Source organism: Lepidochelys kempii, chromosome 1 (genome assembly GCF_965140265.1).
Source record: "Lepidochelys kempii isolate rLepKem1 chromosome 1, rLepKem1.hap2, whole genome shotgun sequence".
NCBI lineage: Eukaryota > Metazoa > Chordata > Testudines > Cheloniidae > Lepidochelys > Lepidochelys kempii.
In genome coordinates this window covers 165509316-165523279 of record NC_133256.1, presented here as the reverse complement: position 1 = coordinate 165523279, position 13964 = coordinate 165509316, and the positions used below count along the sequence as shown (strand labels likewise).

The window sequence follows — 13964 nt, the reverse complement described above, 5'->3', positions numbered from 1 at the left end:
CTAAGGGGCTGCAGACCCCTGGAGGAGAACCGCTGACACAGAATCATATGACAGGTTTCAGAGTAACAGCTGTGTTAGTCTGTATTCGCAAAAAGAAAAGGAGTACTTGTGGCACCTTAGAGACTAACCAATTTATTGGAGCATAAGCTTTCGTGAGCTCCGATGAAGTGAGCTGTAGCTCACGAAAGCTCATGCTCAAATAAATTGGTTAGTCTCTAAGGTGCCACAAGTACTCCTTTTCTTTTTGCGAATCATATGATAGAATCAGATGCTGAACTTTAAGTATAGCTATGTATCTGCTTAAATACTTGTAGGATCTGAGACTTAATTTTCAATATTTTGATTTTTGCTTATGGCAGTTTTTTAAAAATTCAAATGAGAGACCCTACTGGACCCTTTTTTAAAAAAAAAAAAAAAAAAGAAGCAGCAACATTTACAAACTTGTTCACTATCATCTAAAGCTGCAATAGTAGAAAAATTCAAATCAGTTTTACAAAGCCTCAACCTGATTTAAATCAAAGGTTTTAAAAAAAAGTTATTTAAATAATTACGTAAATAACCTTCATTGAAATGATGCCATCCTAGAAACAAGTTTACTACAGATTCCTTAACTGGGATATTTTCACAACATAAAGTATTTCTAGTCCCTTTCCTCAATATGAACTGTGCCATCTGAACCAAGGAGGAAGTCCTGAGCAGCATAAAAGGCCAGAAACAAAGTGTGACTCGCATGGTTGTATGTGGGATTAGGGAAGGCTGCACCGAAAATACTCATGTGAACGCTACATTGTGCAGACGACAGAGTACTGCTCCATAGCAACTTTCTCAGCAAGGGGTTTCTCAAGACATGGAACCAGGACCTCAGCTGATGTAAAATGTCATAGCTCCATTAACTTCAACTCAGCTCCAATGATTTATACAAACTGAGAATTTGGCCCATGGAGAGGAGGTGGGGCTCGGCTAGCACGTCCAAGAGGCATGGATTCAGCACCCAAATAGCCAGCACAGGTGGGACAAATTGGGCCACAGCTGCTTCTCCAACCAAGGGTTGATGTAGCTAGTGGCTGTGTGGGTACTCCACAGATTATAAGGGAAGATTTCACCTCCTTATCCCTCCTTCATAGGTCTCCTGCACAAAGCTTGTATGCTTGGGCTTGGTCTGGATGACAAGGGTTGCACTCTAGCGGTATGTCTATGTCGAGATTAAAAAACCCACAGTTGGCCCAGGTCAGCTGACTCAGGCTCATGAGACTCGGACTCCAGGGCTGAAAATTTGCTGTGTAGACATTCAGGCTTGGGCTGGAGCCCGAGCTCTGAACCCCTCCCTCCTCACAAGGTCCCACAACTCGGGTTCCAGCCCAAACCCAAACATCTACACGGCAGTTTTTAGCCCTGCAGTCCGAGCCCAGTGAGCCTGAGTCAGCTGACCTGGGCTGGCTGTGGCCGAGCCGTAGGTCTTTTACCCCCGTGTAGTGTCCCCTCACGGACTAAATAGGAGCCCAGAGTTGTCATTCTTTAAGATGAGCATAAGCAGAAGGCATCTTAAAGAAGAGATTTAATAATCTACACTTTCATACTGCAGACAGTTCAAGAGCCTCTTACAAGATTTATTATACTCTCTTATAATACCGTGAACAACAGCATGGCACCATTTCATTATCTGGCAAGTCCAATCTCCAACTCGAGGTGGCAGTGTTTCCTCTTTGTTCCAGTCAGATTCCCTCTCAGCTCCCAGTGTTTCCAAAAGACCAAGGCATTGCTATCTCCAGTAGCTTTTTTAACTCTTTTCAAGCCTTTCATGTCCTTGCACAGATGCCATTTTCCTCTAATGCTTTGATTCTCTCTCCCCATCCCCTGCTTTCCTGTAACTCCTGATGCCTCCTCCCTAGCTCCTACCCAACACTCAGGCCTTTTCTATGCAATCCCTTGTTTCCCAATTAAAGCCATGCATTACTTTACAGAATAGTAACGCCTAAATCAGATGGAAAGGAAAGCAGTTCAGGTTCCAGCCAAAAGATTCCAGGGCTTATTTACTCTAAAAAGCACTAAAAACAAATAAAAAATTAAAAAGAACAACTACCCTGTAGCACACCTAACACTAAAAAAAAAAAAAATCCTCAGAGTTACAGGTTTTAGCACATAACAAATGAAGCCTCCATGGGCTTTTTAAAAAAATGTTTGAATATAATTACTTCATTTACATTATCAAATAATGTTTTTGAAAATATAGATTTCTAATCTCTTTTTTCAATTAAAATATCACCTGGTTTATGATGAAAGAAAAGAGAACATCTTAGCTGCCTCAGAAATTCTATTAAACTTTTTCTAAAGGAATACATTTTAAAAGCTGTTGATCAGAAGGAAAGTAGAGAGTGAGGCAACATTAATATTAAATAACCCTGTAAATAGCTATTTGAGAGACTACAAACTGAAGGCATTAGTCAATTTTATTATGTTAATTGCAAGAGGATCTCTTCAAGAAACACTTAAAAATAATCACAAAGATTTTCTAGTAAGCATACACATATACAATATGACACATGTACTGCTGTCCTTCTGCTAATAGGTTAGGTCCTGGTCCTTCAAACACTTACGTGCATTGTGAACTTTAAGCATGTGAATAGTCCCACTGATTTCAAATTAAGATTTTTAAAGTTAAGCACTGTGCGTAAGTACTGCAGGATCAGGGCTTTATTTTTCATTGAATGTTGGATGGCTACATCAGCCCTATGCTACCCTGGCACTGGGGGGATTTCCCAGAAGGCTATTGTGATCCCTCTAAGCAGTGAAGGCCAGGATCTGGCTCCTTAACATTTGAGTTTCCTGACTTTTGAGTGCTTCATTTCTCAGTCCTAACATGCCATTAATGCTATTTCCCCTCATTTAATTTCTCTATTTTGTTTAAGGGTGATAATGGTGCTGGAGGTTGGGGGTGTTATTCCATTCCAACACATCCTTAAGTAAGGCACCATTAACAGAGGCATCCTGAACTGACAGGGGCATGGGGTTTTTTTAACCAATGTTTTTTACTTCAGCAGTTTTTGAGATATGTAAATTCATATATTCCAACTGAAACATAGGAGGAAAGCAATTTTATACCGTTTGAGTTACTCCAGAGCCTTTTTACCTCTAACTCCACCCCTGGCCCAACAGGGGGGAAAAAAATAATCTTTGAGCGGTGTCTAAGTATGGAATGTTTTGACGCAAAAGAGATTTCTTTGAGCAAACTGAAAATTAGGAACATTAGAAAAAAGGGGGATTAGAGTGGAAGTTCAAATTCAACATTAAATATAGTGATTGCCACCAGTAACTGTGATTTTATTACACACACAGAGAGTACAAATCCACTCCGTCTACAAGAAGAAATACTTGTTGAGATTATTGTATAGGATGCAAATAAGGTCGTTTATATGGCATGGCTGTTTGCTATGGACTGCAAGGCACTGTAACTACAAGGTGACTTTTGGTCTAAAAAATCAAAAAGCCTAACTCCATGTACTACAAATATTAGATAATTGCATCTGGATTTAAAATTGCCTTGATTAATGCAAGTGAATAGCTAATAGTGCCCTGTAAACAAAAGTGTCATTTAACACTGTTCAGCAATTAGCATTACCAATTCATAGATGTCCTCTTCTGGCTTTGGTACATAAAATTGCATCTGGTTTTCTATCAGGAACTTAAGACGCAGAAAGTGAGCTGAATGATCCAGCTGATATGTCTGCAACAAACAGAGGAGACACTTTAAAAGAGAAAAGACAATGACTAATAAAACAAAACCACACATGTTTAAGGAGAAATAGATGATGACACCATGGAAAAAAAAGTTCTCTATCTTTCATAAGAGGTGTGAAAATTTTGTAACCTAAATAGAGTCTGAAAGTTTCTTTCTCCTTCCCTTTCCCCTTTCCCCTCCCCCTCCAAATAAGAAATTTTCACCTAACTGCTTATCGGTATTTCATAGGTAATGCTATTACCCTAAGTACCACCTTCAATTTTGTTTTTTTTTGGCAATTCTATCCTCACCTACTCCATATTATTATAGAAATGCTGAGCACAGTATTATTAAAGCAAAGGAATTAGAGCATACTTCCTGTATGCAAGTACATTTAAAAAAAGACAAAGAAGAAAATATATTCTGGCTAACAAAGAGAAAGATACAATATGAAAGTAGTTTCTTTCTGAATCTTTTCATAGTTTAACATTCAGGCATTCTGTGATAAGTCTGCAAGAAAGATTATGCATAAAATATCCACCTCAGTTGTTTAGACTGTAAACAGGACATAGTATGCTAACTTAAAAAAGCATGAGGATGACTCTAGAGATCCACACTGGATTACTTCCCAATGGAAACACCCTATATCACTTTAAAGACGTTATGGTTAGCTGCGGGTATGGCATTTGACCTGGGAGATGGTAATGACCTTTCCTCTGCACAGTTAATAAGCTTAAATTAAACTGAGGTTAACTCCGTGTGTAATCAAAATGCATTAGGGAAATGACAAACACAAAGGATGCATTCAAAAGTTACTTTGCAAAGTTAATAAGCTGTTGACTAGCACCAGATGTGATTCACAAATATAAGAGGCAAGTACATCCCTCACTGTTATTTGTGGAGTCCTATTATTCACTGTTTGTATTTAGAAAATAGTCACAAATCCCAAAAGTTCCCCAGGTTTTAGTACAATGATTGATCTGAAAATTTGTACAGGAATTGCATAATTTGCTATTTGTTATTCTAGCGTTGTAAAAATTTTAGTGAACCAATCACCAAGCAGAAGCAACACCCTAGGATTTAGGTGAAGAACAACACATCATACATAATGAATAATGCACAGCGAATAGCTAGTGTGAACAATTTAAATATCAGTCTATGGGATTTTTCATTTATGAACTCTACAGTGAATATCTAGAAAGTTTCACACACTGAAAAAGGACCACATTTGAAACAACTATTATTCACAACTAATTAAATCAGATCTATTGTTGACTTTACATCTAAATCTGTTTAATTTAAACAGATGAAATTATCTGAGTATCAAATTGGACAAACATTGTAATTTAGACTATATATCAGTTAATTAAAAACAATTTGAAGTTTACCACAAAATAGAAATAGCTAAATAAGTCATCCTCATTATACCAAAACTTTTGTTAGATCAACAATTTATCAGATTGCCATTTTATTTACAGCCTATTTAAACTACCTCTCACACACAAACGAAAAGCATGGTTGTTTTAATTGTGCAGAATAATAAATCAGCCAGACAGTAGTTTCTGGTCAGATTAATCTACTATCACCAGTTATCAGAGAAGTCAATGATGAGAAACCTGCCACATTAAACAGTGTCTGGACCTCAAATCCAATAAAAATACATTTTTGCACCTGCCTTGTATTCTGAGAGTGATCTGAAAATTTAGATTGACAATTAGGGGGCTCTCTGATGAATCTCAATATGAAACAGATAGATGCCCCATTGTGTAACACATTTAAAACAAAACTGGACAAAGCAGCACAAAAGTATACTATCGGTAAAAAATCCTGTACTGACAGAGAAATGGAATAGATGACCCAGTAGCCATCTCTCTCATTCTGCAATCTCTTGTGCCTTGTGTACATTCTGCAGCTCACTCAACATCAGAGATGTCTGCATGGCAGTTATTGACAGAATGATATGCCAACAAGATTTAGCCTGACATGTTAAATGGAATCTAATAAAGTCTAGGATCCAAAGAGAGGTATACTGCCCACACTGCTGTGTGTTTGTAGCTTCCAAACAGCAATACTAGATTTCTTCCTATTCCAAGAAATATCCTTATAATGATGTTTCAATTTGCCTGAACACTATTCAGAAATCCTATAGAAATCACTGAGTGTATACATTAATCCTTGTGGCTGCTATCATCTTACCAAAGCAACTTTCCCCATGGACAGCCTGATCCATAGCTCACTAAAGTCAATGAAAGCCTTTCTACTTATTTCAGTGGGTTCCTAATCAGGCTCAAAGAAAACTGTAGGTGTATCTATCTTAATGCAGGTCATTTTGGAAATGTTTAATTAGAAGCATAACCTTTTTGCCCACCATCTCAAAGATTAGGACTGAGGCAAATGCAGAGATTTTGAATGCAGTATTGCAACCATGAAAAAAAATCCACTAGCAGAATATTGTCTTGGAGCAGTGCAAATTCAGATTTCTCCTCCTAATTGATTTTGAGGACAGAAAACAGAACAAAATTGTTGGTCAACTTCAGTAGATGGCCTTTCAAATCCAGAAATTTCTACACCATTTTTGTATTCCATTCCTTAGTGGTGCTTATTTGTTCCCAGGAATCTCTGAGAGATCCCTGATTTTGATAATTTGCAAAAAAAAAAATAGAAGGGTCAATGGAAAATCTTGATCATATATTTTGATCCAGGTGGCATTTCTTAGAAAATGTATTAGCCTTGGCAGATACATTGGGCTTATAGAATGGCACTTCATTCAATTCAGGAAATACAAGCCCCCACCTTTTGGAAACATACAGTCAGTATACCAATATCTATCTATACTTATATATAAATGTACATAGATACGTGTTAGTATGAAATACATAAATACACACACAAACTGATGTTTTTTTCTTGGCTTCCAAATGACATTACTTGTTAAATCTTAGAGAAAACCAAACTATTTTAAAAAATAAACCCAAATACTAAAAATACTTTTAAAAACCCTAAAACACGATGATTACATGCAAACAGCAGCGTTAGCAAGAAGAATGCATTATTCTGCAAATATTCTACTGCATTTTGAATTATTGGATAGAATAGTGAAGATCAATTTAATGACATGGGTAGTCTTAACTACATCTACAACATGAAGAGGTTTATATGAAATGTAGATCTTGAAATGTTTACTATACCAGAACTTGACTGTTTCGCAGATGGCAGATGGCAAACTGATGTGAAATGATGTGGATCAGATAGTAAAAGGAAAAAGAAAGAGCTGAATGCAAGAGACAGAAGAAAGAGATTGATTATTAAATGTTATAGAAAAGAATGCATCCATCAGTATTTTCCAGACTGACAACTATTATGGAAAGGAAGGAAACAGATATTAGCTCTAAATAAACCCCAAACCACAAAAATGTAACATGGACCAGATCCTTAGTTGGTGTAAACTGAAGTCAGTGGAGCTCCACCAATTTACACCAGCTGAGGATCTGACCCACTGAGTTAATCACTCTTATCCAGAAGGAAAATATCGGCCCTAAAAATAAATCATTACTAATAGTGTGTCACCCAACTTCCCTATTATGTGTCTCTCTTAAAAATGTCATCTCTCCCTGACTACAATGAGGAGCTTTCAGAAGCTGCAGCAGTCTTTAGAAGTGCACCTGGCAGTGAGCTGAGTACAGTATATAATTACCCAAAACAAATGCTTTTCTTTGCACCTTCCAGCTCTTTAGAAGCATATGCAACATATCTTTAAAACTCCCCAAAGTTAAGTTGTTAATAGATCTTGATATTTTAAGTAAAAAGAAGCCCCAGAACAGAACAGCATTTAAGTTTCTGCAAGTTAGTTTTAGTTTGCAAGTTAGCTGGTTAGTGGAATACATTATTTGGCATACTCACTGAGAGTATGGGTTAGATTCACTGAAGCTATAAACTTAATTTCCTGAGATTTGGAAGTTTAAAAACTTTGGAAGCTTTTAATAGCCAAGCTTACCCAATTTTTTATCTAAATTATTTCTTTTGAAAAGTAAATGCATGTTTCCAGTATATGGATGTAGTTCCCTTCTCTCCTCCCCTTCCCCGCACTGAATGAAACTGACTCTGCAACATGGGTAAACACAGATAATTTTTTTTTCCAGTGACTTCATATTCTTTTTGAAGTTCTTCCTTTAGCTCTCAGAACGCACCTTATGTGGCAGGTGCATGACACCTGAAAACTCGGAGCTACTTAGCAATTTGGGAAATGGGTGATGTCATCACACTTGGGCAGGGGCAGGTAACATGAGAGTTTGGCAGGAGCTAGCTCTGTCTTGGGGAAGCAGGTGGGGCTGGTAATGGGAAGGAAGAAGGCAGCAGCACTTATCATGCAGGTTTTCAGCAGCAGGAAGTTGTTTTGGGTGGCACGTCAGGGGAAGGGAACAGAGACATTGTTGGGAGAAGAGATGAATTGCATGCAGTTGTGTCATCTTGGAAAGGACTGTAGAGGGCTTGGTGGGGATGTCATGTGAAGGCAGTTTATAGATTCACTGCAGTATTTTAAGAGAAAACACAGACAAAAACACAGACTTTTCTTTAAAAAAGCTAAACGCTAAATTTAAGGATCTTGTTTCCTATTCAACGTGGTGTAATTTTACTAAACAACTCACTGTGATTGTGATTTTACAGTTAAAGTCCAACTGGTCTGTTAAACACAGTATAGTAGATTTGTTCATGAAAAGCCTAAAAATTGGAAATGAAAAACTGTCACTGAAAGGTTCATTTCAAAGTGCACCTTTACCTTACAAATCATTTCCAAAACATCTCTTGTGGTGTCACCTGGATGGATTACTGTCAAAGCGGGCTGGTTATTTGGCAGGCAGAACCAAGATGGCGTAAAATACTCATGAACCCAAATGTCACAATCAGGATTATGCTGATGGGTGCTGGTCAGTGCCACTTCTTTTTCCCTCTGAATAGAAAAATCCATTAATGGTAAAATATCATCCATCTCTTCTTCAATACCAAGTGTAAGGAAGTCAGTATGCTGTACTATACATACACCCGGGAACCCGGTTAGAGGGAAGACATTTTATTCACAAACCTAGATTAAGAGCTTGTTTATATTAGAAAGTTTTGCTGCTTTAACTATCCTGGTGTAGATTAAAATAGCAATTCCACACGCCTACCTCCTCACTCCCCCCCAGTGTGGACACAATGTTACTGATATAAATGTGCTTATACCAGTGTAGCTTACTCTAGTTTGGGAAGAAGAATAAGCTATTGTGGTATAAGGCACCTTTATACAGGTATAACTGTGTCTGTGCTAGGGCTAATATTAGTATAACTATATCTGTTAAAAAAACCAACACCCATAATCAACGTAATTTTACCAGTATAACTTTTCTAGTGTAGACCAGCCCTTAGTGGATGCTCAAGTAGCAATGGAATTGCAGTTTGTATATTGCAATTTGGACCGGAAAAATTTGCGACTTTTATTGTACATCACAATAACAATATAAATGGAGTTTCACTATAGCAAAGTTCAATATGTAGGTGGTAGGAACACAGGAATTCCCATACAGAATTATACCAGTGGTCATCTAGTCCAGTATCCTGTCTCCAACAGTGGCCAGCACTAGCTGCTTCAGAGGAAGAAACTGAAGTAGGCAGTTCTGAGATAACTTGCCTCCAGGGAAAGTTTCTTCCTAACCCCCAGGAGTTCCAAGTTGGCTTCCGCCCTGATGCATGAGGGCTTCATATCCTTTCCAAAACTTTATTTTTAAATTGTATCTGTGATCACACAGCACTAATTAAAATACCCACGTAGTTTCCATTTCTTGGGACAGACAAATACAAATAGACCAGGAGATATGGAATATAACAAGCAGGAAAGGCTGATCTATGGTTAATACACGGGATAGCGAATCAGAAAATGTGGGTGCTGTTCCTGCCTCCACCACAGACTTTCTGCAGGACACTGCTCAACTCATTTAACTCTACTGTAGCCTCAGTTTCGCCATATGTAAAATACGGGTAAGATATCCACTCTATAGGGGAATTGTGAGTTAAATTCAGCAGTGAGTGTAGAGTGCTCTGAAGTCCCCAGATGAAAGGTGCTATACAAGTACAAGTGTAAAGTAATAAGCTTAAACCACAAACACTATGGGTAAAATCCTGACCCCACTTAAGTCAATGCAAAATTCCTATGGAGTTAAATGGAGCTATGCCTATGGGTATTAGCAATGTGGGGGGCATAATATAAAAAAAAAGTACTGATGTTAAAAATTAAGGCTCCAATGCATCATATCTCCCAGTTATCTAACCAAGCACAAAGAAAACAGCTGATGGTGCTAAGGTTTCTAGGTATTACAGGATAGCATATCCCAGCATTCGTTTTGAATTTTCTCTCTTCTGTACATTGAAGTTGGACCCTAGGGGTACATTTCTGATAAAGTGATAGAGCTGCACAATTCCTTTTAGCTGCAAATGGAGTCACACAGCTAAATCCCTACTCACTACATTAAAAATGTGCTCCTTAGCACTGGTTTAACAGTGTTTTATAGCTGACTTTCCTTTGGGTGCTTGGGAAGGGGATTGTGGTTGTTTTGGGAAAGCTAAAAGCCTTATGGAGCTGCATATAGTATTAAAGCTAAATGTGGAGAATACTGTACTTTACAATTGCAATAATCCTAAATTAGCAGTAGGTTCACATAAATCCTTTGCCAATTACAATTAACATTATCAAGGCCTGTTTATTGTATATTAACGTACACTGTTGCATCATCACCTCCATCTCCTGAAGTAAAAACTTAGCACAGGGCAAATGATGACATTATTATAAACAATATTAATGCCTACTCTAATTAGTTATATACTAAAACAGGTAGTTTAGGAATCCTCCTAGGGTTCATAGTCCTTATGGGTTCTGCAGGTCTAGCCACAGAATGGATTGTCCAGTGGATCCTTGTAGCTATGACTGCAATGACTCCACCCCATTCATGGCAAGATGTTAGTGTACAGAGGGTGCAGGCCCAGCATCTTGTCCCCCATGCCTGGGAGAACCTATGACAGGCAGATTTTGCTGTCATAGGATCTGCCACCCTATCGATATTCTACCTCATCTTACTAGCACTGCAAGAATGTGCTTTATTTTCAAGCAGGCAAATAAATTAATAGAACTCCTTTGTAATGTCCAGGTTTTTCTTACCTTACCATCTGGTACTGTATCGTCAAAGATTCCTTCTAAAGACTTCTTCACGGAATCAACTCCTTCACCAAAGACCTGCAGAGCAAAAAGTGCTATTTTATAACATAATGCAATAATGCACTCAAATCTAAAAACAGACTCTAACTAGGACACGTTATAGGGTCTTAAGAAAAAAATCTCTGACATCAAGCATGTAAATTAAACTGACAAAATCTATTTCAATGATAACTGCAAAAAATATAAAAGAAAAAGATCAGATTCCTAAAAAGACAGAGGGAGGCAGAATATCCTAGTGGATGGAGCGCCAGGCTAGGAGACTGGAGGCCTGAACTCTATTTCCAGTCCCATCAGTGACTTGCTGTGTGAACCTGGACAATTTTTATCCTCTCTGTGCTTCAGTTTCCCCATCTGTAAAATGAGGATAATAACGCTTACCCACTTTCACTAAGTGCTTTGAGATCTCCAGATCAAGAGTGCTGTGTAGTTATCCTTATAAGCAAGCTTATTTGTTTATTTTGTAAACACTCCTCCAACCACAACAGTCTGGGCGCAACATGACTTCTTGCTAGTGAAGTAACAGTCAATGATCTAGCACGAGGTAAGGACACTAAGACAATGGGACTGTGCAGGAGCAAGAACACAAGTAGAGAAGTATTTGCAGGATCAGGTAGTAACTTGGAATGGATCCAGACTGGCACACCTGCAAAAACTAACAATCCACTATAGACGGGCATAGGGCGTAAGCATTTATCATCTTGGTGAAGGGAAGACACACAGCTTTGATTTCATTACATCAAGCACTACAAGGAGCCTCCCAGAGTTAAGATTGGAAAACAGTTTCTATAACTCCATATATTCACTTGTTTATAATTGTGGTGTTAATTATTTTTTATGTAGTGTCTAAGATGGGCCAGGAACTATGCAGGATGTGAAAGAGATATGGTCACTGCTCAATACTGAGCTTACAATCTAAAGCCCCCATTTTGCAAATCCTTAACAGTCAATAGGACTACTAGCATGCTTAAAATTAAGCATATGAGTAAATATCAGCAGGAATGGGACCTACATTTACAGAGAACATATAGGCCCAGATCCTGAAAGGTATTTAGGTACCTAACCCCCTCAGAGTTAGACATCCTGGTAACCTTCCAAAACATTCACTTTCTGAATTTTCTTTAAAGCTTGGTCTCTGTCCAGATCTAATGTTTTTAATTGGAGCAAAATTCCTTCAGCCAATTCAGGGTTGTGGAAGAGCAGGGGGGAAATACACCTCCCTCTGTTGGGGGGGAAGGTGGGAGTGGGATTTGGCAATCTATGGCACACATACCTGACATCTGAAACTTGGCACGGACAGAATCCTAGCTGAGCACTAGGGACGTTGCTTGGTTTGGGGACATTTGTTTAAAAGCAAGCATGTTACACACAATGGAAATGTAACTTCTGAAAATGCTCATCAGGCACCAGCTAGTTGTCTAGTGAAACTCTGCCCCCTTTGTAATCACTGGGCTGAACTGACTAGAGAGAAAGACAAAGGTAAGAGTTGATGAGAATGTACATGACGTGGATATTTAATGTCTTATTAACAACACATTACATGGCATATTCCTCAGCAATAAATACTCCCCCACCCACACCACTGTCTTAACAACAGGGACAGGAGGAAATCACAGGTCTAAAACCCAAAACAAATCCTGCCCTGCCCACTTCCCAAAAAAAGAGAACAGAAGAAAAAGAAAACCCTATGATTCCTGCAATTAGATGAGACATAACTACCAATATCTGAAAGCTATAATTAGGGAAGTTGGGAGAGTAAGGCAGGGAAACACCTTCTTAATCCACTGAAATACATATGTCTGTGGAAAGTTTTGGGAGGGACAGCCAAGAGTGGCTCTACCAATTTTGCCGCCTCAAGCAGCCGCTGCTGAATTGCCGCTGCTGCAACAGAGCAGCGGGGCTGCTACCCAAAAGCCGCGGCAGCAGGAAGAGCGGAGGAGCTGCCGCCGAATTGCCGCCGCAGGACACCGACTGCCACCCCGTTCTGAGTGCCGCCCCAAGCACCTGCTTGCAAAGCTGGTGCCTGGAGCCAGCCCTGGGGACAGCATGAAAACTTGAAAGATTTTGTTCAAAAGAAGCATGGATCGTCTCTCCTAAATACAAAGAGTTGTCCATTACAGCGCTCTCTCCAAACTCAGCTGCAACATTCTACAAACTCTAAGCTTTCATTTCAAGAAAAAATAATTTTGTATTTTTCTCCTATTACAAAAATGCAGCTGTAAACAGATGTGCTGCTGCTGTCTGGCTAACCTAGATTGGCAGAAAACAGTCTCCAGACAAAGGACAGCATCGATAGGAACACAACCCATTCATCTCAAAAAAGGTATGAGCCTCAAACCTCACTCAGGACCATTTAAACATGAGCTGTTATATGCTTATCTGCAACTACAATGACTCATTTTGAAGAGAATATTAAGTGTGATGACTACACAACCATGAAGGATTAAACAGGCGAGATTAAGGTTGGGTATGCAATGCACACTAAAAGTGCTCTGCGTAAGCAACACTTTTTTTACTCAGGAATCACAGAATATCAGGGTTGGAAGGGACCTCAGGAGATCATCTAGTCCAACCCCCTGCTCAAAGCAGGACCAATCCCCAATTTTTGCGCCAGATCCCTAAATGGCCCCCTCAAGGATTGAACTCACAACCCTGGGTTTAGCAGGCCAATGCTCAAACCACTGTGCTATCCTTCTTTGCCTGAGCTGGGGTTATTTTTCAAAGCGTCTTCTGCATGGTAATAAAATATACCTTGAAAATAACAATGAAGCTTAGTGTTCTATCTACCTACCTGGTTAATGCTTGGCCTCCCTTGTTTTTTCTTTGAGGTAGTATCCAGTCCCCAAAGAGAAGAAAACCTGCTTCTCCGTTTGCTGGCGGATCTGGACATGGCCTGTGTTCTTCTTCTTACTCCAGCCTCCCCAGTGCGAGCTGCCACCTGCCAGTGCCATAAGGTTTTAAATTAAAGCAGCATCCCAGTATACCATTGCTTACTGGCTTTGACAGTGA

General features: G+C 39.0%; 1 protein-coding gene across 11 annotated transcripts in view; it reads right to left on the bottom strand.

Annotated features, from left to right (window-relative positions):
* Nucleotides 1-13964, bottom strand: part of TIAM1 (TIAM Rac1 associated GEF 1) — a 264451-nt gene that overhangs the window by 55085 nt on the left and 195402 nt on the right. For all 11 annotated transcript variants that reach the window (XR_012161161.1, XM_073362431.1, XM_073362486.1 and 8 more), the window contains 4 exons: nucleotides 13747-13893; nucleotides 10902-10976; nucleotides 8493-8663; nucleotides 3617-3721 (listed from right to left, as the gene is read on the bottom strand). Coding sequence is in view for 10 of the 11 variants with exons in the window: in XM_073362431.1 (XP_073218532.1) it covers nucleotides 3617-3721; nucleotides 8493-8663; nucleotides 10902-10976; nucleotides 13747-13893 (498 nt within the window). In the remaining variant the exon portion in view is untranslated. The remainder of the gene's footprint in view (nucleotides 1-3616; nucleotides 3722-8492; nucleotides 8664-10901; nucleotides 10977-13746; nucleotides 13894-13964) is intronic.